The sequence below is a fragment of the Scyliorhinus canicula genome, chromosome 12 (genome assembly GCF_902713615.1).
Source record: "Scyliorhinus canicula chromosome 12, sScyCan1.1, whole genome shotgun sequence".
Lineage (NCBI taxonomy): Eukaryota > Metazoa > Chordata > Chondrichthyes > Carcharhiniformes > Scyliorhinidae > Scyliorhinus > Scyliorhinus canicula.
In genome coordinates, this window is record NC_052157.1 from 57,714,065 (window position 1) to 57,740,379 (window position 26,315).

A 26,315-nucleotide genomic window follows, 5' to 3' on the forward strand; every position below is an offset into this window, starting at 1 on the left:
TATCTCTGCACCCTGCTCCAGTCTCCTCCCTATCTCTGCACCCCCCCTCTAGCCTCCTCCCTATATCTGCACCCATCTCCAGCCCCCTCCTTATCTCTGCATCCTACTCCAGCCCCCTCCCTTACTCTGCACCCTCCTCCACATCACTCTCTATCACTGCACTCCAAACCTTCCTCCACCCCCATCTCTGTAACCTCCTTGAGCCCCTACATCCCTCCCCATATCTGTTAACTCCTCCATCCCTCCATATCTCTGGAACCTTCTCCAGCCCCTACAAAATTCCTATCTCTGTAGTCTCCTCCAACCACTACACGCCTCCCTAAACATGTACCCTCCTCAAATCCCTACAATCCTCCCTATCTCTGTAACTTCCTCCAGTCCTGACAATCCTATCTCTGTAACCTCCTCCAGCCCTGACAATCCTCCCTATATCTGTAATCTCCTCCAGCCCTGACATCCCTCCCAGTCTCTGTAACCTCCTTTAGTCCTGACATCCCTCCCTATCTCTGTAACCTCCTCCAGCCCTGATAACGCTCCCTATCTCTGTAACCTCCTCCAGCTCCGACAACCCTCCCTATCTCTGTAACCTCCTCCAGCTCTGACAACCCTCCCTATCTCTGTAACCTCCTCCAGCCCCGACAACCTTCCCTATCTCTGCAACCTCCTCCAGCTCTGACAACTCTCCCTACATCTGTAACCTCCTCCAGCCCCGACAACCTTCCCTATCTCTGCAACCTCCTCCAGCTCTGACAACTCTCCCTACATCTGTAACCTCCTCCAGCCCCGACAACTCTCCCTATCTCTGTAACCTCCTCCAGCCCCGACAACCTTCCCTATCTCTGCAACCTCCTCCAGCTCTGACAACTCTCCCTACATCTGTAACTTCCTGCGGCATCGCGGCAACCCCCTCCGATATCTCTGTTCTCGTCCAATTCCAGCCTCTGCCTGTCCCTGATTCCCAATTGCTCCCACATTGGCGGCCATATGAATTTCAGGAAGATGGGAACATGGGGAGGCCATTCAGCCTTGATCGTCACCCGTCTTTCAATGCGATCGTTGCTGATCTTTGTGACGTATGTAAGGTTGTGGGGAGATTCACAGTGTGGATACACAGAGAGGATGTTGCACCACATGTGGGTGTGGGGGGGAGAGTCGAGAACGAGGGAGGGTTGGGCAAAGTTTTGGAATGAAGGGGTCTTCTGTTGAAGCCGGAAACGAATGGGAATTTCTTCTCCCAGAGGGTGGTCAGTTTGTGAAATCTTCCCGCTCCCACCCCCAAAAAACGCGGTGGGGCTACGGATCACTGAATATATTCAAGGCCAATTGAGACAGATTACTGATTGGCAAAGTCTAGCAGCTCGCATGATCCCACTCCTGCTCCCTAAATCCTGCATTCCCGTGTGCCGGCCCACATCTTAATCCCATTCATCGTCTCGGCTCCATTGCATATAATCCCTACAGTGCAGAAGGAGGCCATTTGGCCCATTGAGTCTGCACCGACCCTCTGAAGGAACACCCTACCCAGGCTCATGCCCCCTCTCCCACCCTATATCAGGTTATATACGATTGGAACAGGATCTTGACCAATTGGGCCAGTGGGCCAATGAATGGCAGATAGAGTTTAATTTGGATAAATGTGAGGTGATTCATTTTGGTAGATAAAATCAGGGCAGACCTATTCAGTTAATGGTAGGGAGTTGGGGAGAGTTACAGAACAAAGAGATCTAGGGGTACAGGTTCATAGCTCCTTAAAGGTGGAGTCGCAGGTGGACAGGGTGGTGAAGATGGCATTCAGCATGCTCAGTTTTATTGGTCAGAATATTGAATATAGGAGTTGGGACATCTTGTTGAAGTTGTACAAGACATTAGTAAGACCACACATGGAATACTGTGTTCAGTTCTGGCCACCCTAGTATAGGAAGAATATTGTTAAACAAGAAAGAGTGCAGAAGAGATTTACTAGGATGCCACTATAACTTGATGGTCTGAGTTATAAGGAGAGGCTGTATAGGCTGGGACTTTTTTCCCTGGAGTGTAGGAGGCTTAGGGGTGAACATATAGAGGTCTATAAAATAATGAGGAGCATCAATAAGGTAGATAGTCAACATCTTTTCCCAAAGGTAGAGGAGTCTAGAAGTAGAGGGCATAGGTTTAAGGTGAGCGGAGAGAGATACAAAAGAGACCAGAGGGGAAATTTCTTCACACAGAGGGTGGTGAGCATCTGGAATGGGCTGCCAGAGGTAGTGGTAGAGGCGGGTACAATTCTGTCCTTTAAAAATCAGTTAGACAGTTACATGGGCAGGGTGGGTACAGAGGGATATGGGCCAAATGCAAGCAAGTGGGACTAGCTTAATGATGGAAACTGGGCGGCATGGACCAGCTGGGCAGAAGGGCCTGTTACCATGCTGTAAACACTTATCGATCTATCTGTCTATCCTGTAACCTAGTAACCCCACCTAACTCTTTTGGACACTGAGAGGTAATTTAGCATGGCCAATCCACCTAACCTGCACTTCATTGGACTGTGGGAGGAAACTGGAGCATCCGGAGGAAACCCACGCAGACAGCGGGAGAACGTGCAAATTCCGCACAATCTCTCAATCTCATTGTCCCAGGAAAAACCCATCAACCCCCAGGTCGGAAATGATTTGTTGACCCTCTGCAGTGTCTCCCATCCTACCGCACCCCCCCCCCCCCCCCCCCCCCCCCAGCCAACACCTCCTGACCGACTGTCCATTTCATGTGAGGAATTCCGATTCCGATTTTATGCTTCCAGCTCGTTGCCTTGACAAACCACCCCTCCCTAAGCAGCTGAGAAGCTTCCTGTCCTATCTACCCAGACAGACCCTGAAATAACTCATTCAAATCCCACTCACCACCCACCTCCTGCATTCAACATGAAAACTTCCAGTCATACCGTCCACGTTTGTCCTTAATTTCTCCTCACCATTGAACCAACCCTTGGAGACTGCATCCAATTCAGAGCCTTGGGAAGGGTTTGGGGTCTGGGAGGGGGATTTGCGGAGGGAGATTTCCTGGAAAGTTCCTGGGGATGTGGGGGGACTTCAGTTCACGAGGAGAAGCTGGGATTGTCCTCCTCGGAAGGGAGAAGGTTAAGGGGGAGCTGAATTAGGGTTTGGATAGAGTCGATAAGGAGAACGTGTTTCCCAGTAGCAGGAAACTCGGTAACCAGAGAAGCGGGGATGAGGAGAATTTTTATTTCACACAGAGCAGGTGTGATCTGGAAGGTGCTGCCTGAAAGGGCAGTGGAGGTAGATTCAACAGGAACTTTCAAAAGGGGGAGTGGGAGAAATACTGGAAGGGGGAAAATATGCAAGAATATGGGGCGAAAGAGCAGGGGGGAGAGTGGGGACTAATTGGAGAAATCTTTCAAAGAGATGGTAATGGAGAAGGCAAATGGAATGCTGGCTTTTCACGTTCTCCCCGTGTTTGCGTGGGTTTCTTCCGGGTGCTCCGGTTTCCTCCTACAAGTCCCGAAAGATGAATTGGACATTCTGAATTCTCCCTCAGTGTACCCGAACAGGTGCCGGAGTGTGGCGAATAAGGGATCTTCACAGTGGCTTCATTGCCATCTTAATGTAAGCCTACTTGTGACACTAATAAAGATGATTATATTATTATCATTTCAAAGGGGGGCTGGAGCGTAAAAGAGAAGGAGTTTTACTCGTGCGGCCACGTTTCGAATACTGAGTACAGTTCTGGTCCCTTTATTGAAGGAAAGATACATCAGCATTGGTACAGAGGAGGTTGACTGGGATGATCCCGGATATGGAGGGCCTGCTGAATGATCAACATTAAACAGGTTGGGTCTGTGCTCCGCGGAGTTCAGGAGAATGAGCGGCGATGTGATTGAAACAGATTCTTAGAGAGGTTTAGACAGAGTAAATGTGGTGGGCATGTTTCCACTCATGGGGAGAGTGTAGGACCAGAGAGTACAGTCGTAGGGGACGCTTGTTTAAGATGAATTTGAGGAGGACTTGCCTCTCTCAAAGAACGGGGAGTCTTTGGAATTCTTAACTCTGGGAAGCTGTGGAGGCCGAGACCTTGAATATTTACAAGGCGCTAGATCGAGGGGTTTTTAATCAGTGGGGGAATTAAGGGGTTACGGAGAAGAAGCGGGAAATTGAACTTAGTGAGGATTGGATCAGCCACGATCGTATTAAATGGTGGAGCAGGTTCGAAGGGCCGAATGGCCTCTTCCTGCACAGGGTAAGTCCGGGATTCTGTCGCCCCTTACAAGTCGGCTGGCAATGCTAACTGGCGACCCATTTGCTGGGCAGTGGGTAATACCTTGCCATCTTTCTATTCTTCGCAGACGCCCCGAGGAACCTCTCCATCGTCGTGCCGGACAACGGAACCATCATCTCTACCATTTGGACGGACGAAGGATCTGCCTTGTCTCTCCTCTGCTCTGTGGAGAGCATTCCGCCTTCCAACCTGACCTGGAGGGTGAACGGGAGCCCGAGGAATTTCAGCACGGGGAGAAACGGGCTGTGGCTGCACTTTGAGAAAGTCACCTACCTGGAGGATGGCGGGCACGAGTGCGTGGCGATGAATACTCATGGCAAAGCGCAGGGCTCGGTGAACGTCCGATTGAGATGTGAGTGTTGTAACCCCTTCCGACCCCCCCTTCATCATGATCTTCAACGTAAGACGTCCGTGCGTTCCTCAGCCGACGTGTTATGGCGCTATGGTCAGAGAGAATGGGAGCACCCAAGCTCACAAGACTCGGAGGAGGTGCAGGCCCATTCAAACTCCACAAGGCTCAAAGCATAGGAAGGCTACGGTGCAGAAAGGGGCCATTGGCCCATTCATGTCTGTCAGTCAAAATTATAGAGCATAATAGGGTGCCACGGTCGCACTGTTGCTTCACAGCGGCAGGGGCCCGGGTTTAATTCCCGACTTGGGTGACTGTCTGTGCGGAGTCTGCACATTCTCCCCGTGGCTGCGCGGGTTTCCTCCGGGTGCTCCGGTTTCCTCCCACAAGTCTCAAAAGACCTGCTTGTTGGGTAATTCATTCTGCATTCTCCCTCTGTGCACCTGAACAGCTGCTGGAATGTGGCGACTAGGGGATTTTCACAGTAACTTCATTGCAGTGTTAATGAAATGAAAATGAAAATGTAAGCCTACTTGTGACAATAATAAAGAGCACCCTACCCAAGGTCCACACCTCCACCCTATCCCCATAACCCAGTCACCCCACCTAACACTAAGGGCAATTTGGACACTAAGGGCAATTTAGCATGGCCAATCCACCTAACCTGCACATCGTTGGACTGTGGGAGGAAACCGGAGCACCCGGAGGAAACCCACGCACACACGGGGAGAACGTGCAGACTCCGCACAGACAGTAACCCAGCGGGGAATCAAACCTGGGACCCTGGTGCTGTGAATCAATTGTGCTAACCACTATGCTACCGTGCTGCATCGTAATACTTCCTTTCTGTTTCCCACACCCACGTGTATAATGGCTGTTGTTGACTTTTCAGACTCTCCCAAGGAGATATCTGTGAGGGTCAACGGGACCCAGCAGGGGATCCGAGAGGGAGACAATGTCACGTTAACCTGCTTCTGCAAGAGTAACCCGCCGGTCACCAACTACAGCTGGTTCCACCTTCATGGCAAGTCGATGGGGTTCGTAGGAAGCAGCAAGACCCTGAACCTCGGGGTCGTGTCACGGGATAACGATGAAAGCTGGTACTATTGCAGAGCGGAGAACAAGCTAGGTTCCAGCAACTCCTCCCTCTGGGACCTCAGTGTCGAGTGTAAGTGTCACAGGCTTCAAACAGCAGCTGCATTTATATATCGCCTTGAATGTATTAGAATGGCCTGAGTCCACCTACGAGGAGGCGTTACTTGACCCAGTTTCACATGAGCAGATCAAAGGGACAGGCGACCAAAATGTCCGTCGAAGTAGATGGTGTTTAAAGGGCGTCTTAAAGCTGAAGAGAGAGGGTGGTGAGGAGCTGGAGGGGACGGGGGTGGGGACAGGAAGTGGAGGAGAGGTTGAGAGAGGGATTTCCAGAGCTTAGGGCCCCCCAGGCAGCTGAAGGCATGGCCACCAAAGGCGGAGTGATGGGAATCGGAGGATACTCAAGAGGCCAGAATTGGAGGAGCGCAGAAATCTCGGAGGGTTGAAGGAGCTGGAGGAAGGTACAGAGATAGGGAGGGTTGTATGGGCTGGAAGAGGTTGCAGAGATAGGGAGGGTTGTAGGGGCTGGAGGAGGGTACATAGATAGGGAGGGTTGTAGAGGCTGGAGGAAGTTACAGAGACAGGGTGGGTTGCAAGGGCAGGAGGAGGGTACATAGATAGGGAGGATTGTAGGGTTTGGAGGAAGTTACAGAGATAGGGAGAGTTGTAAGGGCTGGAGGAGGGTACATAGATAGGGAGGGTTGTAGGGGCTGGAGGGAGAGTTTTAAGAAATAAAAGCAAATTACTGCGGGTGCTGGAATCTGAAACGAAAAGGAAAATGCTGGAAAATCTCAGCAAGCCTGGCAGCATCTGTAGGGAGAGAAAAGAGTTAACGTTTCGAGTCCGATGACTCTTTGTCAAAGCTAACAGACAGAGAGAGTGGGAAATATTTATACTGTGGAGTGAGAATGAAAGATGAGTCATAGCCTCAGAAACCCAGGGAAACCGGCTGCTAATGGCCACAGAAACCAAGGGGAAAGAGTGTTAATGGTAGTCCGCAGAGAGGATAAAAGATGTGACAGGTCAAACAGCAGGGAAACTGACATCAGAGGATGAACTGTAGATGTGGGGGGAGGGGAAGGGTAAGCAAAGAAGAGAAAGGTAAAGGAAAGAAAGAAATGGTAAAAGACAGTTAAAATGAAATGAAAACAAATGGGTTGAGGTGGGGCTGATCATCTGAAGTTGTTGAATTCGATGTTCAGGCCGGAAGGCTGTAGCGTGCCTAACCGGAAGATGAGATGTTGTTCCTCCAGTTTGCATTGTGCTTCACTGGAACATTGCGGCAGGCCAAGAACAGACATGTGGGCATGGAAGCTGGGTCTTTTGTTAAAGACATTTGTTACAGAGATGGGGAGAGTTGTAAGGGCTGGAGGAGACTACAGAGACAGGGAGGGTTGTAAGGGCTGGAGGAGGTTACAGATAGGGAGAGTTGTAAGGGCTGGAGGAGGTTACAGAGATAGGGAGGGTTGTAAGGGCTGGAGGACGTTACATATAGGGAGAGTTGTAAGGGCTGGAGGAGGTTACAGAGAGAGGGAGAGTTGTAAGGGCTGGAGGAGGTTACAGAGATAGGGAGAGTTGTAAGGGCTGGAGGAGGTTACAGAGATAGGAAGAGTTGTAGGGGCTGGAGGAGGTTACAGAGATAGGGAGAGTTGAAAGGGGTGGAGGAGGTTACAGAGATAGGGAGAGTCATAAGGGCTAGAGGAGGGTACAGAGATAGGGAGAGTTGTAAGGGCTGGAGGAGGTTACAGAGATAGGGAGAGTTATAAGGGCTAGAGGAGGTTACAGAGATAGCGAGAGTTGTAAGGGCTGGAGGAGGTTACAGAGATAGGAAGAGTTGTAGGGGCTGGAGGAGGTTACATAAATAGGGATGTATTGAGTTCGCCATGCAGAGATCTGAAAACAAGGACAGGAATTTTACTTTGCAATTTTCTGGATTGTTCACCAGTCTGTGATGGTTTCATTTTTTGATTTAGGATATCCAGTGTGTGTGTGTGTGGGGGGGGGGGGGGGGGGGGGGGGGGCAGGGCAGAGGTTTGGATGAGTTTACTGGGGGGCGGTGAAGGGGTGGGAAGCTTCCATGCCTTTGGGTGTTGCTAGCTAGGCCCGGATATATTACCCATCACTCATTGCCCTGGATAAGGTGTGTTTTTAAAAGAAAATACCTCATGCCCTTACTCAGTCCATATCCCTCTATTTCCTGCCTATTCATGTATCCACCCAGATGCCTCTTAAATGTTGCTAATGTGCCTGCTTCCACCACATCCTCTGGCAGCGAGTTCGAGCAACCCACCTCTTTCCTTTTTCAAAAATCTAGAGCACCCAATAATATTTTTCCAATTAAGGGGCAATTTAGCGTGTTCAATCCACCTACCCTGCACATCTTTGGGTTGTGGGGGTGAAACCCACGCTGACATTGAGAGAATGTGCAAACTCCTCACGGGCAGTGACCTAGAGCCTTAGGCAGCAGTGCTAACCACTGCGCCACCTTGCCGCCCCGACCACCGCTTTGTGTGTGAAAAACCTACCCCGCACATCTCCCTTAAACTTTCCCCCTCTCACCTTGAACTTGTGTCCCCAGTAATTGACACTTCCACCCTGGGAAAAAGCCTCTGACTGTCCACACTGTCTATGCCTCTCAGAATTTTGTAGACCTCTATCAGGCTTCCCCTCAGCCTCCGTCTTTCTAGTGAAAATAATCCTAGTTTATTCATAGACCAGGCAACATCCTGGTGAACCTTCTTTGCACTCTCTTCAAAGCAACCACGTCCTTCTGATAATGTGGTGACCAGAACTGCACACAATACTCCAAATGCAGCCTTACCAAGGTTTTATATAGCTGCAACATGATTTCCCAACTGCTGCACTCAATGCTCCGGCTGATGAAGGCAAGCATGCCATATGCCATCATAATCATCTTGGGCATTTGTGTTGCCGCTTTTAGGAAACTGTGGACCTGCACGTACAGATCCCTCTGTATGTTAATGTTCCTAAGAGGGGGGCAGCACGGTGGCGCAGTGGGTTAGCCCTGCTGCCTCACGGCGCCGAGGTCCCTGGTTCAATCCCGGCTCTGGGTCACTGTCCGTGTGGAGTTTGCACATTCTCCCCGTGTCTGCGTGGGTTTCGCCCCCACAACCCAAAGATGTGTATGGTACGTGGATCGACCACGCTAAATTGCCCCTTAATTGGAAAAAGCGAATTGGGTACGCTAAATTTAGGGTAGCCAATTCATTAAAAAAAAATGTTCCTTAGGGTTCTGCCATTTACAGTAAATTTGGTAGGAAAGTATGACATGTCCAGGACCTGCTGAATCAGAGCCAAGGCAGACGGACAGTGACCAGAACTTTCAAACCAGGGGATGCAGTATACGTCCAAAACTTCGGGGATGATGCCAATGGATCCCAGGAACAGTGGTACAGCGGATCGGACCGGTTTTGTACCAGGATGTGGGCACGAACGTTGCCGAAGCACCTTAACCATCTCAGGAGTAGAGGCCCAACGTTAGGACACACCCCACCATAGGAACCGTCTTCCAGTCGCATTGCCTCGCCACATGGGGGCCTGCAGTTGTTGCCTCCTGGGGGCCCCCACACCAAGATGTGACAGGTGGTAGACTTCGAAGTGGAAATGAAGACCCAGGCATCTGATGGTGACCTGGCCAGAGTTCAGTCGTCACTGGGGTACACTCCCCCGACACAGCCCCACAGCCACCAGAAATGCAGCTTCGGGCAAAGAGGAGCAGACATCCTCCTGTTTGACATTCTTCCAAGAGACGTAAGGACTTCGGGGCGAGGAATGTTATAATCCCACCCCCACAAGACCTGGGGAGACAACCCGATTTAAGCTCCCCATGAGCCTCATGGAGTACAATCTCCCCCGCTGAGGGGCGTAGGCCAGTCAGCGGGATATGTAACTCAGGATCTTAAAAGCGCCCAGTAGGAGACGAGCTACAGAGTCCAGACTTTGGCTGGGACTCTTCCTCGTAAACACTTTACTTCATCATTAAAGCATTCATTTGCCCTTCCTTTCCAGACTCCCCTGTGACAACTAAACCGGGGACAGTGTAGAGGGAGCTTTACACTGTATCTAACGTGTACTCTTCCTGTCCTGGGAGTTTTTGACGGGGACAGTGTAGAGGGAGCTTTACACTGTATCGAACCTGCACTCTTCCTGTCCTGGGAGTGTTTGACGGGGACAGTTAGAGGGAGCTTTACACTGTATCTAACCTGCACTGTTCCTGTCCTGGGAGTGTTTGACAGGGACAGTGGAGTGGGAGCCTTACTCTATATCTAACCCCGTACTCTACCTGTCCTGGGAGTGTTTGACGGGGACAGTGTAGTGGGAGCTTTACTCTGTATCTAACCCCGTGCCCTACCTGTCCTCGGAGTGTATGGTGGGGACAGTGTAGAGGGAGCTTTACTCTGTATCTAACCCTGTGCTGTACCTGTCCTGGGAGTGTTGATGGGGACAGTGTAGAGGGAGCTTTACTCTGTATCTAACTCCGTGCTGTACCTGTCCTCGGAGTGTTTGATGGGGACAGTGTAGAGGGAGCTTTACTCTGTATCTAACCCCGTGCTGTACCTGTCCTGGGAGTGTTTGATGGGACAGTGTAGAGGGAGCTTTACTCTGTATCTAACCCCGTGCTGTACCTGTCCGGGGAGTTTTTGATGGGGACAGTGTAGAGGGAGCTTTACTCTGTATCTAACCCCGTGCTGTACCTGTCCTCGGAGTGTATGGTGGGGACAGTGTAGAGGGAGCTTTACTCTGTATCTAACCCCGTGCTGTACCTTTCCTGGGAGTGTTTGATGGGGACAGTGTAGAGGGAGCTTTACTGTGTATCTAATCCCGTGCTGTACCTGTCCGGGGAGTTTTGATGGGGACAGTGAAGAGGGAGCTTTACTCTGTATCTAACCCCGTGCTGTACCTGTCCTGGGAGTGTTTGATGGGGACAGTGTAGAGGGATCTTTACTCTGCATCTAACTCCATGCTGTACCTGTCCTCGGAGTGTTTTGTGGGGACAGTGTAGAGCAGGTGTGGGCAAACTACGGCCCGCGGGCCGCATGCGGCCCGACAAAGGTTTTTATGCGGCCCGCCAATGAGGTGCCCTGAATCATAACCAGCATTTTTGAAAAGCCGCCGGGGAAAAGCCGCTGAAGTAAATGCGCTTATTGAATGCGACCAGAGCAATAGGAGTCCAGGTTACAAACAATAAGCCTTATTATTGTTAGTAGCCTGGACTCCTATTGGTCGCACATCCAACTAAACCGACCAATAAGACAGCCCCACACATCCACCCCACTCCGCGCGTTTTTTTTGTTGACTCGGCTGGGCTGTGCTTCTGTTGGCTTCCCACGCGAAATGAGTTGCTCGAGGTTATCGAAAAAGCGCAAAATTGAAGATGAATGGCATGTTTTCTACAAAGAGTGGACTGAAATGTATTTCTTTACTGAAGTTGGAGTTAAAGCTGCATGTTTGCTTTGTAATTAAACAGTTGCTGTGTTCAAGGAATACAATTTGAAACGGCACTTTCAAACCAAGCATGCTAACTTTGGACACAATTCATCAAAGCAAGAACTGCAAAAGAAAGCAACTGATCTGGTAAAAAGTTTGAAGCAACAGCAAAATTTGTTTGCGAAACCTTCATCTTTACAAAGGAGTGCGACAAAAGCAAATTTTATATTGGACAATAAAATTGCAAAGCAAAACAAGTCATTTGCAGAAGCAGAATTTATTAAATATTGCATGGTTAGGGCAGCACTGTGGCCTAGTGGTTAGCACAACCGCCTCACGGCGCTGAGGTCCCAGGTTCGATCCCATATCTGGGTCACTGTCCGTGTGGAGTTTGCACATTCTCCCTGTGTCTGCGTGGGTTTCACCCCCACAACCCAAAAATGTGCAGGGTAGGTGGATTGGCCATGATAAATTGCCCCTTAATTGGAAAAAATAATTGGGTAATCTAAATTTCTTTAAAAAAGATTGCATGGTTGATGCTCTCAGTGTTGTGTGTCCTGAAGCTAAGTCAAAAGTAGAAACCATATCTCTCTCACGAAGAACTATTGTTCGTCGCATGGATGCAATTGCAGTGAATATTCAAGAACAGCTGTTGACAGCAAGTGGTAGTTTTCAGTGGTATTCTATTGCTTTAGATGAGAGTACTGATATTCTGGATACTGCTCAGTTACTCATTTACAGCAGAGGAATTGATAAAAACTTTGAGATTACAGTGGAATTGTTATCTATGGAGTCTCTCAAAGTCACAGTTACTGGAAAAGATTTGTACAACTGTGTCATTAACAGTCTAATCAGGTCTGGATTAAGCCTGGATAAACTGGCAAGTATTACAACTGATAGAGCTCCTGCACTCATAGGTAAACATTCTGGCCTTTTGAGGTTGATGAATGATAAAATCAAAGAAGAATTTCCACTACACAGTGCGTTGTCTTTTCACTGCATCATACATCAAGAAAGCCTCTGTAAATCTTCTTTAAAACTCAAACATGTTATGCATCCAGTGGTGCGTGCAGTGAATTTAATAAGAGCACGGGGACTGAAACACAGGCAATTCCGAAGATTCTTGGAAGACATCGAGGCAGATTTTACTGATGTGCTGTACCACACAAATGTCCGCTGGTTAAGCATGGGAAAAGTGCTAAAGAGTGCGTGGGACCTCAAAGCAGAGATTGTCATGTTTTTCAATATGAAAGACATCTCTTGTAACTTTTCAAAGGAAATGGACAGTGACGAATGGGTTTGTGATTTTTCATTTGCTGTGGACATAATGAGCTAGTCACAAAACTACAAGGCAAAGCTGTATTTGCTCAGAAATTGTACCTGGAAGTGAAAGCCATTCAAGCGAAACTCAAACTTTTTACCAAGCAGCTGAATGAGCAAAACTTTTTTCATTTTCCACTGTTGAAAACACGAGCAGTTACAGAAGCATTATCGCACAAGTACAGTTCCCAGTTGATGGCTTTAAAAGAAGAATTTACCAGAAGATTTGCTGATTTCAAGGCAATTGAAGGACAGTTCGGTTTACTCAGCTCACCTTTTGCCTGTGACATTGAAACAGCTACTGAAGAACTGCAGATGGAACTGATTGATTTGCAAGCCGACAACTCTTTGAAGAGGATGTTTGAAAGTAAACCACTGGTCGAGTTGTATGCATCTCTGCATTCAGAAACGTTTCAAAACCTGAGAACATTTGCAAGAAAGATGTTTGTGTTGTTTGCGTCAACTTACATTTGTGAGCAGACTTTCTCTATAATGAAAGTTAACAAGTCAAAGAACAGATCACTTCTCACAGACAAATCTTCAGTCAGTGTTGAGGATCAGCACAAGCAACCTGACACCTGATTTCAACAAAATGGTAAATGACTGCAGTCAGATGCATCATTCTCATTGACATTGTTCTGTTACTTACTGAGTTACTTTGTTTTTCAAATAAATGTGCTTTTTTTTCTTTAAAGTCCTTTTATTTTGGCTATTTAAAATATTAATTATTTTACTTAATATACTATGCGGCCCTTTAAAATTGTGAATTTCTGAATGTGGCCCTTGCACGGAAAAGTTTGCCCACCCCTGGTGTAGAGGGAGCTTTACTCTGTATCTAACCCCGTGCTGTACCTGTCCTGGGAGTGTTTGACGGGACAGTGCAGAGGGATCTTTACTCTGTATCTAACCCCGTGCTGTACCTGTCCTGGGAGTGTTTGATGGGGACAGTGTAGAGGGATCTTTACTCTGCATCTAACTCCGTGCTGTACCTGTCCTCGGAGTGTTTTGTGGGGACAGTGTAGAGGGAGCTTTACTCTGTATCTAACCCCGTGCTGTACCTGTCCTGGGAGTGTTTGATGGGGACAGTGTAGAGGGATCTTTACTCTGCATCTAACTCCGTGCTGTACCTGTCCTCGGAGTGTTTTGTGGGGACAGTGCAGGGGGAGCTTTACTCTGTATCTAATCCCGTGCTGTAGCTGTCCTGGGAGTGTTTGACGGGGACAGTGTGCTGTAGTTGTCCTGGGAGTGTTTGACGGGGACAGTGTGCTGTAGCTGTCCTGGGAGTGTTTGATAGGGACAGTGTGCTGTAGCTGTCCTGGGAGTGTTTGATGGGGACAGTGTGCTGTAGCTGTCCTGGGAGTGTTTGATAGGGTTAGTGTGCTGTAGCTGACCTGGGAGTGTTTGACAGGGACTGTGTGCTGTAGCTGACCTGGGAGTGTATGATGGGGACTGTGTGCTGTAGCTGTCCTGGGAGTGTTTGATAGGGTTAGTGTGCTGTAGCTGACCTGGGAGTGTTTGACAGGGACTGTGTGCTGTAGCTGACCTGGGAGTGTATGACGGGGACTGTGTGCTGTAGCTGTCTTGGGAGAGTTTGACAGGGACTGTGTGCTGTAGCTGTCCAGGGCGTGTTTGACGGGGACAGTGTGCTGTACCTGTACTGGCAGTGTTTGGTGGGGACAGTGTAGAGGGAGGTTTACTCTGTATCAAACCTTGCAATGCACACAGTACACCAGGTGAGGGGTCACTAACAGTGAGTGTGAACCAATTATTTCCTTTGCTCCACAGACATGCCAGAGTTCACCCAGGAGTCGGGGTGCTTCCGAGATAAACAGAAGGTCACCTGCACCTGTGTGGCCAATTCGAACCCACCTGGAAATCTCACCTGGCACCTGCCCCATGCAAACTACAATAGTAACATAACACACGGAATTTGGGAGTCATGGCAGTTCCGAGATGGAGACCAGGTGATTGGCTCCCTGATCATGACGGGACCCCAGGATGAGGAAGAAGTGATGGCATCCTGCTCGGTTCGGAACCTGCATGGGGAGGCAATGTTCAAGGTGTATCTGTGGGTCCAAGGTGAGAGACATTTATTCTGATTGCAAGGTCCTGTCAGCCAATCAGGACGACGTTAATGTTTTGCAGCCAATGAGGAAAATCGGGGAGAACTTGCCCACGTGCTCCTACTCTCCCTCGTAAAATGTGCACCTCCTTTGTCTTCAACCTCTGACAGTGCAGCACCCCCTCAGTACTGACCCTCCAACAGCGCAGCACGCCCTCAGTACTGACCCTCTGACAGTGCAGCACTCCCTCAGTACTGACCCTCTGACAGTGCAGCACTCCCTCAGTACTGACCCTCTGACAGTGCAGCACTCCCTCAGTACTGACCCTTTGACAGTGCAGCACTCCCTCAGTACTGACCCTCTGACAGTGCAGCACTCCCTCAGTACTGACCCTCTGACAGTGCAGCATTCCCTCAGTACTGACCCTCTGACAGTGCAGCACTCCCTCAGTACTGACCCTCTGACAGTGCAGCACTCCCTCAGTACCGACCCTCTGACAGTGCAGCACTCCCTCAGTCCTGTCTCTCTGACAGTGCAACACTCCCTCAGTACTGACCCTCTGACAGTGCAGCTCTCCCTCAGTACTGACCGTCTGACAGTACAGCACCCCATCAGTACTGACCCTCTGACGGTGCAGCACTCCCTCAGTACTGACCCTCCGACAGTGTAGCGCTCCCTCTGCACTGACCCTCTCTCTGACAGTGCAGCACTCCCTCAGTACTGACCCTGTGGCAGAGCAGCACTCCCTCAGTACCGACCCTCTGTCAGAGCGGCACTCCGTCAGTACTGACCCTCTGACAGTCCAGCTCCCCCTCAGTTCTGACCCTCTTACAGTGCAGCACTTCCTCAGTACTGATCCTCCCTCTGACAGTGCAGCACTCCCTCAGTAATGACCCTCTGTCAGTGCAGCACTCCCTCAGTACTGACCCTCTGACAGTGCAGCTCTCCCTCAGTACTCACCGTCTGACAGTACAGCACCCCATCAGTACTGACCCTCTGACGGTGCAGTACTCCCTCAGTATTGACCCTCCGACAGTGTAGCGCTCCCTCTGCACTGACCCTCTCTCTGACAGTGCAGGACTCCATCAGTACTGACCCTGTGGCAGAGCAGCACTCCCTCAGTACTGACCCTCTGTCAGAGCAGCACTCCGTCAGTACTGACCCTCTGACAGTCCAGCGCCCCCTCAATACTGACCCTCTTACAGTGCAGCACTTCCTCAGTACTGATCCTCTCTCTGACAGTGCAGCACTCCCTCAGTACTGACCTTCTTACAGTGCAGCACTTCCTCAGTACTGATACTCCCTCTGACAGTGCAGCACTCCCTCAGTACTGACCTTCTGACAGTGCAGCTCTCCCTCAGTACTGACCGTCTGACAGTACAGCACCCCATCAGTGCTGACCCTCTGACGGTGCAGCACTCCCTCAGTATTGACCCTCCGACAGTGTAGCGCTCCCTCTGCACTGACCCTCTCTCTGACAGTGCAGGACTCCCTCAGTACTGACCCTGTGGCAGAGCAGCACTCCCTCAGTATTGACCCTCTGTCAGAGCAGCACTCCGTCAGTACTGACCCTCTGACAGTCCAGCGCCCCCTCAATACTGACCCTCTTACAGTGCAGCACTTCCTCAGTACTGATCCTCTCTCTGACAGTGCAGCACTCCCTCAGTACTGACCCTCTGTCAGTGCAGGACTCCGCCAGTACTGACCCTCTGACAGTGCAGCACTCCCTCAGTACTGACCCTCTGACAGTGCAGCACTCCCTCAGTACTGACCCTCTGACAGTGCAGCACTCCCTCAGTACTGACATTCTGACCGTGCAGCGCTCCCTCAGGACTTACCCTCTGACAGTGCAGCACTCCCTCAGTATTGACCCTCTGACAGTGCAGCAGTCCCTCAGTACTGACATTCTGACAGTGCAGCGCTCCCTCAGTACTGACTCTCTGACAGTGCAGCTCCCCCTCAGTATTGACCCTCTGACAGTGCAGCACTCCCTCAGTACTGACCCTCTGACAGTGCAGCACTCCCTCAGTACTGACATTCTGACCGTGCAGCGCTCCCTCAGGACTGATCCTCCCTCTGACAGTGCAGCACTCCCTCAGTACTGACCCTCTGACAGTGCAGCTCTCCCTCAGTACTGACCGTCTGACAGTACAGCACCCCATCAGTACTGACCCTCTGACGGTGCAGCACTCCCTCAGTATTGACCCTCCGACAATGTTGCGCTCCCTCTGCACTGACCCTCTCTCTGACAGTGCAGGACTCCCTCAGTACTGACCCTGTGGCAGAGCAGCACTCCCTCAGTATTGACCCTCTGTCAGAGCAGCACTCCGTCAGTACTGACCCTCTGACAGTCCAGCGCCCCCTCAATACTGACCCTCTTACAGTGCAGCACTTCCTCAGTACTGATCCTCTCTCTGACAGTGCAGCACTCCCTCAGTACTGACCCTCTGTCAGTGCAGCACTCCGCCAGTACTGACCCTCTGACAGTGCAGCACTCCCTCAGTACTGACCCTCTGACAGTGCAGCACTCCCTCAGTACTGACCCTCTGACAGTGCAGCACTCCCTCAGTACTGACATTCTGACCGTGCAGCGCTCCCTCAGGACTTACCCTCTGACAGTGCAGCACTCCCTCAGTATTGACCCTCTGACAGGGCAGCAGTCCCTCAGTACTGACATTCTGACAGTGCAGCGCTCCCTCAGTACTGACTCTCTGACAGTGCAGCTCCCCCTCAGTATTGACCCTCTGACAGTGCAGCACTCCCTCAGTACTGACCCTCTGACAGTGCAGCACTCCCTCAGTACTGACATTCTGACCGTGCAGCGCTCCCTCAGGACTTACCCTCTGACAGTGCAGCACTCCCTCAGTATTGACCCTCTGACAGTGCAGCAGTCCCTCAGTACTGACATTCTGATAGTGCAGCGCTCCCTCAGTACTGACTCTCTGACAGTGCAGTTCCCCCTCAGTATTGACCCTCTGACAGTGCAGCACTCCCTCAGTACTGACATTCTGACAGTGCAGCGCTCCCTCAGTACTGACCCTCTGACAGTGCAGCACTCCCTCAGTACTGACCCTCTGACAGTGCAGCACTCCCTCAGTACTGACCCTCTGACAGTGCAGCTCCCCCTCAGTACTGACCCTCTGACAGTGCAGCATTCCCTCAGTACTGACCCTCTGAAAGTGCAGCACTCCCTCAGTACTGACCCTCTGACAGTGCAGCACTCCCTCAGTACTGACCCTCTGACAGTGCAGCACTCCCTCAGTACTGACCCTCTGACAGTGCAGCTCTCCATCAGTACTGACCCTCTGAAAGTGCAGCACTCCCTCAGTACTGACCCTCTGACAGTGCAGCACTCCCTCAGTACTGACCCTCTGACAGTGAAGCACTCCCTCTGTACTGACCCTCTGACAGTGCAGCACTCCCTCAGTACTGACCCACTGACAGTGCAGCATTCCCTCAGTACTGACCCTCTGACAGTGCAGCACTCCCTCAGTACTGACCCACTGACAGTGCAGCATTCCCTCAGTACTGACCCTCTGACAGTGCAGCACTCCCTCAGTACTGACCCTCTGACAGTGCAGCACTCCCTCAGTACTGACCCTCTGACAGTGCAGCACTCCCTCAGTACTGACCCTCTGACAGTGCAGCACTCCCTCAGTCCTGCCTCCTTGACACTCTGTACTGATGGGAAGTCCATGAACATGATGCACTGTTTCTGCGATCTTGCTGGTCTTGAGTAGACTGTGTAACTTTCTGTTTTGTAATTCCAGGGGACGGCCTACGTCGGGATCAGATTATTTTGGGAGCCGTCGCTGGCGCGCTTGGAATGCTCATTTTATCTTTGCTGTTGTGTCAGATTTTCATTTGCTGCCGAAGGTGAGTTAATAACAAGTAACTTTCATTTATAAAGCTACTGTCGAATCATAGCCGCTCTTCCACCATGGACCAGACCTGGGGTTCCCTGATGTACGAAACTTAACTCTATATATGGTACAGTGTGACGCCAAAAGGTTTTTATCTTACTTTACATTATTTATAGATTGCTGCCGTCTAGTTTGGCGTGTCCTCCCCTCCCCCATCCCCCTTCACCACCTATCCCCCATTTCCCTAACCCCTCCCCATCTCCCCCTGCCCACCCCCCTTGCTATCCTCCCTAATCATAAGGGGGTTTCCTTCTTTTTGGGGTGATTGGGGAAGGGGAGCTGTCCCCCTTTGCTCGTCTCAGACTCGCTGCCCCCTTTCCCCCTCCTCCCCCCGGGTTGTGCGTCCTTGGCTTTTGTTTTCCCCTCGCTACCTCTTCCAGCTCTCCCTCTATTGGTTGTTGTTGGCCTCAAACAGGTTTTGGAACAGACCGACAAATTGCCCCCCATGCTGTAAGGAAGCTTTCCTCCGACCCTCGGATGGTGTACTTTATCTTCTCCAGGTGGAGAAATTCCGCCAGGTCTGCCAGCCAGTCCGCAGCTGTGGGTGGTGCTGCTGAGCAGGATTCTCCTGCATGCGATGAGGGAATCGAAAGTTAGGGCTTTAGCCCTCTTCCTCATGTGTAGCTCTGGCTGCTCTGATACACTGGAGATTGCCATATTTGGCTTTCACCCTCACTCCCACAACCTTGGACATTGCCTCGGAGAAGGCTGTCCAGAACCCAGCAAGCTTGGGACAAGCCCAAAACATGTGGGTGTGGTTGGCCAGGACCCTCTGGCACCGCTCACATTTATCCTCCTCCTCTGGAAAGAACCTGCTCATTCCGGGTTCTGGTCAGGTGCGCTCTGTGCACCACTTTGAACTGCATGAGGCTGAGCCTTGCGCAGGAGGAGGTGGAGTTGGCCCAGCTCCGTGCTTCACTCCAGAGTCCCCATCCTACCTCTGTCCCCAGTTCGTCCCCCCATTTCCATCTGGTTTCCTCCGGTGGTGTTCGGGCTCTGCCCAGTAGCTGTCTGCATATTTTCCCATGGACTCCCCCCTCCTTACTGTTTGTGGTCATCAGGTACTCCAATAGTTTGGTCTCCGGGCCCTGGGGTATCCTCTTGTGTATTTGCGGAGGACGTGTTTTATTTGTAGGTGTCTCATTTCCTGTCTGGCAATTGCCATTCCTCCGGCAGTTCGTCCAGCGTCGCTAGTCTGTGCCCAGGTAGAAGTCCCTAACTGTCAGCGTTCCCCCGTCCTGTCTCCAGTTTGTAAAGGTTGCACCCAGCTAGGCTGGCGGGAACCTGGGGTTTACCGCAGATGGGGGCCATGGGGGACATCCCGGTCATCCCGAAATGTTGTCTCACGTTTCAGTATGGTCATTACCACTGGCCGAGGACGATGGGAGTGCTGCTGGGACCAGGGCCCGGAGGGTCGTTTCCTTGCAGGAGGCCTCCTCCATCTGTACCCACTCCGAGTTGGGTTCATGCACCCATCCTCTCGCCCTTACCGTCATTGTTGCCCGGTGGTAATATTGCAGGTTTGGCAGTTCCAGGCCTCGCTTAATTTTCTTTGGTACATTGCCTTCCGAGTGGATAGCACGTGAAAGTCCATTTGTAGATTTTTCCTCTCCGCCAGCAGCTCTATGCTCGTCGACTTCCAGAATGTTGTTGCCTGCCCGCCCTCTCTTCGCTGTCTCTACGTGCCTTCTAGGCTATTATTTCCCCTCGGATCGCAGCCTTCCGTGTCTCCCAGAACGTGGAAGGTGAGACTTCCCCGTTCCGGTTGTTAGTCACGTTGTCACCTACGGGCTGCGATGTTTTGTGGTAGAAGGCCTTGACGGCCAGTAGGTCCGTGGCCAGCCTCTATGTGGGGCGCTGAGCACGGCCCATCTCCAACCTCACATCCACATAGTTTGGAGCGTGGTCGGAGATGGCTATCGCGGAGTACTCCGCTCCTGTAATTCCTGGAAGCACCGATATCCCCACAGCAAAGAAATCAATACGGGTATATACCTTGTGCACTTGTGAAAAAAACGAGAATTCTTTTTCTCCCGGGTGCAGGAACCTCCATGGGTCCACCGCCCCCATTTGCTCCATAAATGTTCCCAGTTCCTTAGACATGCCTGTCTTTTTTCCCCTTTCTGGGGTTTGATCGGTCGGTCAGCGGGTCCTGTACGCAGTTAAAGTCGTCCCCCAAAATCAGTCAGTGTGTGTCAATGTCGGGGATTTCCGCCATGGTCTTTTATATAAAGTCTGTGTCGTCCCAGTTGGAAGCGTACACATTTACCAGTATGACCAGTGCCCCCTCTAGGACACTGCTGACCATGACGTACCGTCCTCCTGGCTGTGCAACCATCCTAGTTTCAGTGAATCTCGTCCTCTTGCTGATCAGTATGGCCACCACCCTAGCCCTCATCCCGTAACATGAATGTTATGTCTGTCCCACCCAGGCCTTACCAGTTGTCTGTCCTACTCCCTCAGGTGTGTCTTCTGTAAGTAGACTATGTCTGCCGGCTTCTCAGGCGACCGAAGACTCTGGATCTTTTCACTGGGCCGTTAAGTCCCCTTGCGTTCCAGGTGACTATCCTGGTGGAGGGTTTCTGACACCCCGGGTCCTGCGGGATCAACCATACTGACACGTCCCTGGACTCTGGGGTTTCCCTTTGTTAGGGGGCCGTCCAAAATGGCCGCGGTCGCCGCTCTCACCATGAGGTCAGGCCCGTGCGCATCAGGGTTTCCTTTAGTCCAGGGGGCACCCAATATGGCCACCAACTGTGTGTACGCCACGTGGGTGCGCCCCTGCACTCCAGGGTCTCCCTTTGTTGAAAGTGGCTGCTTGCGGAGCCATCTTGATTCCTCGGCTTGCCCCATGCCTGCTGAGGCCTGTGTCTGCATTGCTGACAACTCTTTCCTATCCTGCCCTTTTTCTGTTCCATGAGGACCCCCCCCCCCCCATCCCCATCCCCCTTCCCCTCCATGTTCCCCCTCCCTTTCCTCCCCCTGTATTCACCCTCCTTTCTGCCCTGCATCCCACCCGCCCCCCCATCCCCCTTCCCCCTCCCCCGACCAGGCGCTCCCTCTCCTTGAGAGGTGCCCCATGGCCTTCTTTAGAACATAGAACATAGAACAGTACAGCACAGAACAGGCCCTTCGGCCCTCGATGTTGTGCCGAGCAATGATCACCCTACTCAAACCCACGTATCCACCCTATACCCGTAACCCAACAACCCCCCACTTAACCTTACTTTTAAGGACACTACGGGCAATTTAGCATGGCCAATCTACCTAACCCGCACATCTTTGGACTGTGGGAGGAAACCGGAGCACCCGGAGGAAACCCACGCACACACGGGGAGGACGTGCAGACTCCACACAGACAGTGACCCAGCCGGGAATCGAACCTGGGACCCTGGAGCTGTGAAGCATTTATGCTAACCACCATGCTACCGTGCTGCTTGTCTTCCCGTGATAGCCCTCTCTGTTAGTACAGTGGCTCCCCTCCCTGGACTGGTCTCACATTGCCTCTGTTCTGTCTGCCCATCTCCATTCCCTTCCTCGCCCCCTCATCTGTTGCTCCTATCGTCGCTTCCCTCTCTCTGTTCTCCTACTTTAGTCTGAGAATAAGGCAGCACAGTCCCGCGCAAATACAGAGTCCAGTTGTGGTGGTATGATTTGCATAGCTGTCTGCCATTGGTGCAGAATACCGGCTTACCATTGGCTCTGGTCGGTCATGTGCCTCTTGACCGATTGGTTGAGACCAGTCATGTGACGGCTCTCCGATTGGTCGAGAGGCTGCGTTAACCATGCCTCCATACCGAGGTATAAATAGTCAGAACGCCCGGTGGTCGTCCATTTATTCTAGTCGACCGCAGGGCTAAGTTCTATCTTATTAAAGCCTAACTTTTGTACAGCAACTCGTCTCGCATTTGATTGATGGCTCATCACCAGTCAACAGATCTTGGTCCCGTTTAATCCTCCACTTTCCGTCTTTTTCCCCACTGCCGACAACATTGCTGTGTCTGTTCCTTCTCTAGACTGTGGGTTTGCGCAAATTCCTCAGCCTCCGCCGGAGTGCCAAAGTAGCACCAATTCTCTTGAGCGGTACTTTGCACAGTGCCCCCAGTGTGGTCTAATCAAGGGATATGGAGATCGGAACTGTGCACAGTGCTCCCAGTGTGGTCTAATCAAGGGATATGGAGATCGGAACTGTGCACAGTGCTCCCAGTGTGGTCTAACCAAGGGATATGGAGACAGGAATTGTGTACAGTGCTCCCAGTGTGGTCTAATCAAGGGATATGGAGATCAGAACAGTGTCCAGCACTAACCAAGGGATATGGAGACAGGAACTGTGTACCATGCTCCCAATGTGGTTTAACCAAGGGATATGGAGACAGGAATTGTGTACAGTGCTCCCAGTGTGGTCTAATCAAGGGATATGGAGATCGGAACTGTGCACAGTGCTCCCAATGTGGTCTAACCAAGGGATATGGAGACAGGAATTGTGTACAGTGCTCCCAGTGTGGTCTAACCATGGGACATGGAGACGGGAACTGTTTGCATTGCTTCCAGTGTGGTCGAAACAAGGGATATGGTCACGTAACCTGCATTGGTGATGTTTGTGATATGTTTACCTGTTTGTAATCTACTTACAGGAACGAGAAGCGACACCCGATCGACAGAACAGAGCTGGAGATGCTTACTGGGCAGCCCACGCTCGTCCGGAGTTTCAGCTTGGTACGAGAGAATGGCCTCCACAGATATTCCCCCTGCTCCCACTCAGGGCTGCCCATTACCAACCTTTGGGCCTTGTGAGTGAGGGTAGATTGGACAGAGGAAACAAATGGACCAAGTATAGGCCATTCAGCCCTTCGCGTCTGTGCTGGCTCTTTGCAAGATCAATCAAATTTGTCCCAATACTTCCCTCTCCCCTCCCCACTGTATCTCCCACACACCCCTGTACCCGTGCAAATTTGTACCCTTCACGAATTCATCTCACGATTTGACAAGGTATAACAAACCTATTTGAGTTGGGGTGATGGGGGGAGGTGCAGTGGTAGAACAGGGGGCAGAACCTCAAACTGAGGCAGGCTCAAGGGGCTGAATGGGCCTCCTCCTGATCCTGAGTAACAGGCTCCAGGGGGTTGAATGGGCTGCCTTGTGTTCCTGTGTAACAGGCTTGAGGGGAGTGAATGGGCCTCCTCCTGTTCCTGTGTAACAGGCTCAAGGGGCTGAATGGGCCTCCTCCTGTTCCTGTGTAACAGGCTCAAGGGGCTGAATGGGCCTTCTCCTGTTCCTGTGTAACAGGCTCAAGGGGGCTGGATGGGCTCCTCCTGTTCCTCTGTAACAGGCTCAAGGTGCTGAATGGGCCTCCTCCTGTTCCTGTGTAACAGGCTCGAGGGGGCTAAATGGGCCTCCTCCTGTTCCTGTGTAACAGGCTCAAGGAGGATGAATGGGCCTCCTCCTGTTCCTGTGCAACAGGCTTGAGGAGGCTAAATGGGCCTCCTCCTGTTCCTGTGTAACAGGCTTGAGGAGGCTAAATGGGCCTCCTCCTGTTCCTGTGTAACAGGCTCAAGGGGCTGAATGACCTACTGCTCAATGATCGATGCTCCTCTTTCTATTTCAGGTGGCGGAGGAGGAAGTGGGAGAGGCAGAGGCGGATCTTCAGTCAGAGGAGGTTGTCGCTCAGATGGAGAACGCTGACACTCAGACGGAGGAGACCCAAGTTCTAGCGGAAGAGGCCGACCCTCAGACAGAGGTGGTCAGCGAGGCAGGGAGCCCCAAGACAGTGGAGAACGGGGAGGCTGGACAGGAGGCGGAGGAGCTGCACTATGCCTGCATTGTGTTCTCGAAACCCAGCGCCTCAGATGAGATTGTTGGCAGGAGAGACAGTACCCAGTATGCCCAGATCAAACCGCAATAAGGGTAGGATGTGAAATGCCATGGCCTAACGATGACAGGGCACCTTGACCCAAGGGACCCTTGCTGCTGAACTTGTGATCTGTCGCTTCGGGAGAAGCAGGACCTTTCGCCTCTGGAGAGTCTTCCCCGGAGAGCTTGTCATTTTCCCCTCTGTGAACTTTGCTGCACCCCTCGTATCCCTGACTCACACCCCAATGTCGCTCGCTGAACAGCACTGGAGTTAAATCCTCCGACTTCTCCATTTGAAAACTGTCACCCAGTTTCTGGTTCCATCCCAAAATAGCCATTCCTCCCTATCTCTGTAACTTCCTCCAGTCCCTGAAACCCTACCGATCTCTGTAACCTCCTCCAGTCCCTGAAACCCTCCCTATCTCTGTAACCTCATCCAGTTCCTGAAACCCTCCCTATCTCTATAACCTCCTCCAGTCCCTGAAACCCTCCCTATCTCTGTAACCTCCTCCAGTCCCTGAAACCCTCCCTATCTTTATAACCGCCTCCCGTCCCTGAAACCCTTCCTATCTCTATAACCTCCTCCAGTCCCTGAAACCCTCCCTATCTCTGTAACCTCCTCCAGTCCCTGAAACCCTCCCTATCTCTGTAACCTCCTTCAGTCCCTGAAACCCTCCCTATCTCTGTAACCTCCTCCAGCCCTTGAAATCCTCCCCATCTCTATAACCACCTCCCATCCCTGAAACCCTCCCTATCTCTGTAACCTCCTCCAGTCCCTGAAACCCTCCCTATCTCTGTAACCTCCTCCAGTCCCTGAAACCCTCCCTATCTCTGTAACCTCCTCCAGTTCCTGAAACCCTCCCTATCTCTTTAACCTCCTTCAGTTCCTGAAACCCTCCCTATCTCTATAACCGGCTCCCATCCCTGAAACCCTCCCTATCTCTGTAACCTGCTCTAGTCCCTGAAACCCTCCCCATCTCTATAACCACCTCCAGTCCCTGAAACCCTCCCTATCTCTGTAACCTCTTCCAGTCGCTGAAACCCTCCTGATGCGCGATCAATAACTACTGAAACGAAGGATTAGTCCGAATTGAAGGCTTTAATCTACAAGATGTTTCCCCAGCAGCTTGAGTACAGAAAGAACGATGGCTGCTGGGAAACACGGGTTCTTATACTCCGCCTCATTGGGCGGAGCAACCTTTGTCTTGACCAATGAGAAAGCAACACTTGGGCCAATGAGCAGCGTGCCTTCTCCACCAATAGCAGCTCACACTCCCAGGTACCGTAGTACCACTAGTCATACTACCACACCACTCTGTCTCTTTAACCTCCTCCAGTCCCTGTACCCTTCTTTATCTCTGTTCAATTCTGGTTGCCACACTACCAGAAGGATGTGAAGGATTTAGAGAGGGTGCAGAAGAGATTTACCAGGATGTTGCCTGGTATGGAGGGCATTAGCTATGAGGAGAGGTTGAATGAACTCGGTTTGTTCTCACTGGAGCGATGGAGGTTGAGGGGCGACCTGATAGAGGTCTACAAAATTATGAGGGGCATTGACAGAATGGACAGTCAGAGGCTTTCTCCAGGGTAGAGAGGTCAATTACTAGGGGGCATAGGTTTAAGGTGTGAGGGGCAAGGTTTGGAGGAGATGTACGAGGTATGTTTTTTACACAGAGGGTAGTGGGTGCCTGGAACTCGCTACCGGAGGAGGTGGTGGAAGCAGGGACGATAGTGATGTTCAAGGGGCACCTTGACAAATTTATGAATAGGATGGGAATAGAGGGATACGGACCCAGGAAGTGTAGAAGATTTTAGTTTAGACGGGCTGCATGGTCGGCACGGGCTTGGAGGGCCGAAGGGCCTGTTCCTGTGCTGTGCTTTTCTTTGTTCTTTGGAACCTCGTCCAGTCCCTGTAACCATCCCTATCTCTGTAATCTCCTCCAATCCCTGTAACCCTCCTTATTTATACTTGTAACCTCCTCCAGCCCTTACAACACT

At 51.4% G+C, this 26,315-nt stretch overlaps 1 protein-coding gene across 1 annotated transcript in view; it reads left to right on the top strand.

Moving 5' to 3' along the window:
- LOC119975210 (myelin-associated glycoprotein-like) overlaps positions 1-24,711 on the top strand; it is a 65,654-nt gene extending 40,943 nt beyond the window's left edge. Inside the window, exons 7-12 of the mRNA XM_038814825.1 lie at positions 4,337-4,621; positions 5,511-5,786; positions 14,267-14,560; positions 18,315-18,420; positions 23,102-23,183; positions 24,073-24,711. Of these exons, the coding sequence (XP_038670753.1) occupies positions 4,337-4,621; positions 5,511-5,786; positions 14,267-14,560; positions 18,315-18,420; positions 23,102-23,183; positions 24,073-24,369 (1,340 nt within the window). The 3' untranslated portion in view covers positions 24,370-24,711. The remainder of the gene's footprint in view (positions 1-4,336; positions 4,622-5,510; positions 5,787-14,266; positions 14,561-18,314; positions 18,421-23,101; positions 23,184-24,072) is intronic.
- Positions 24,712-26,315: the final 1,604 nt, after the last annotated feature.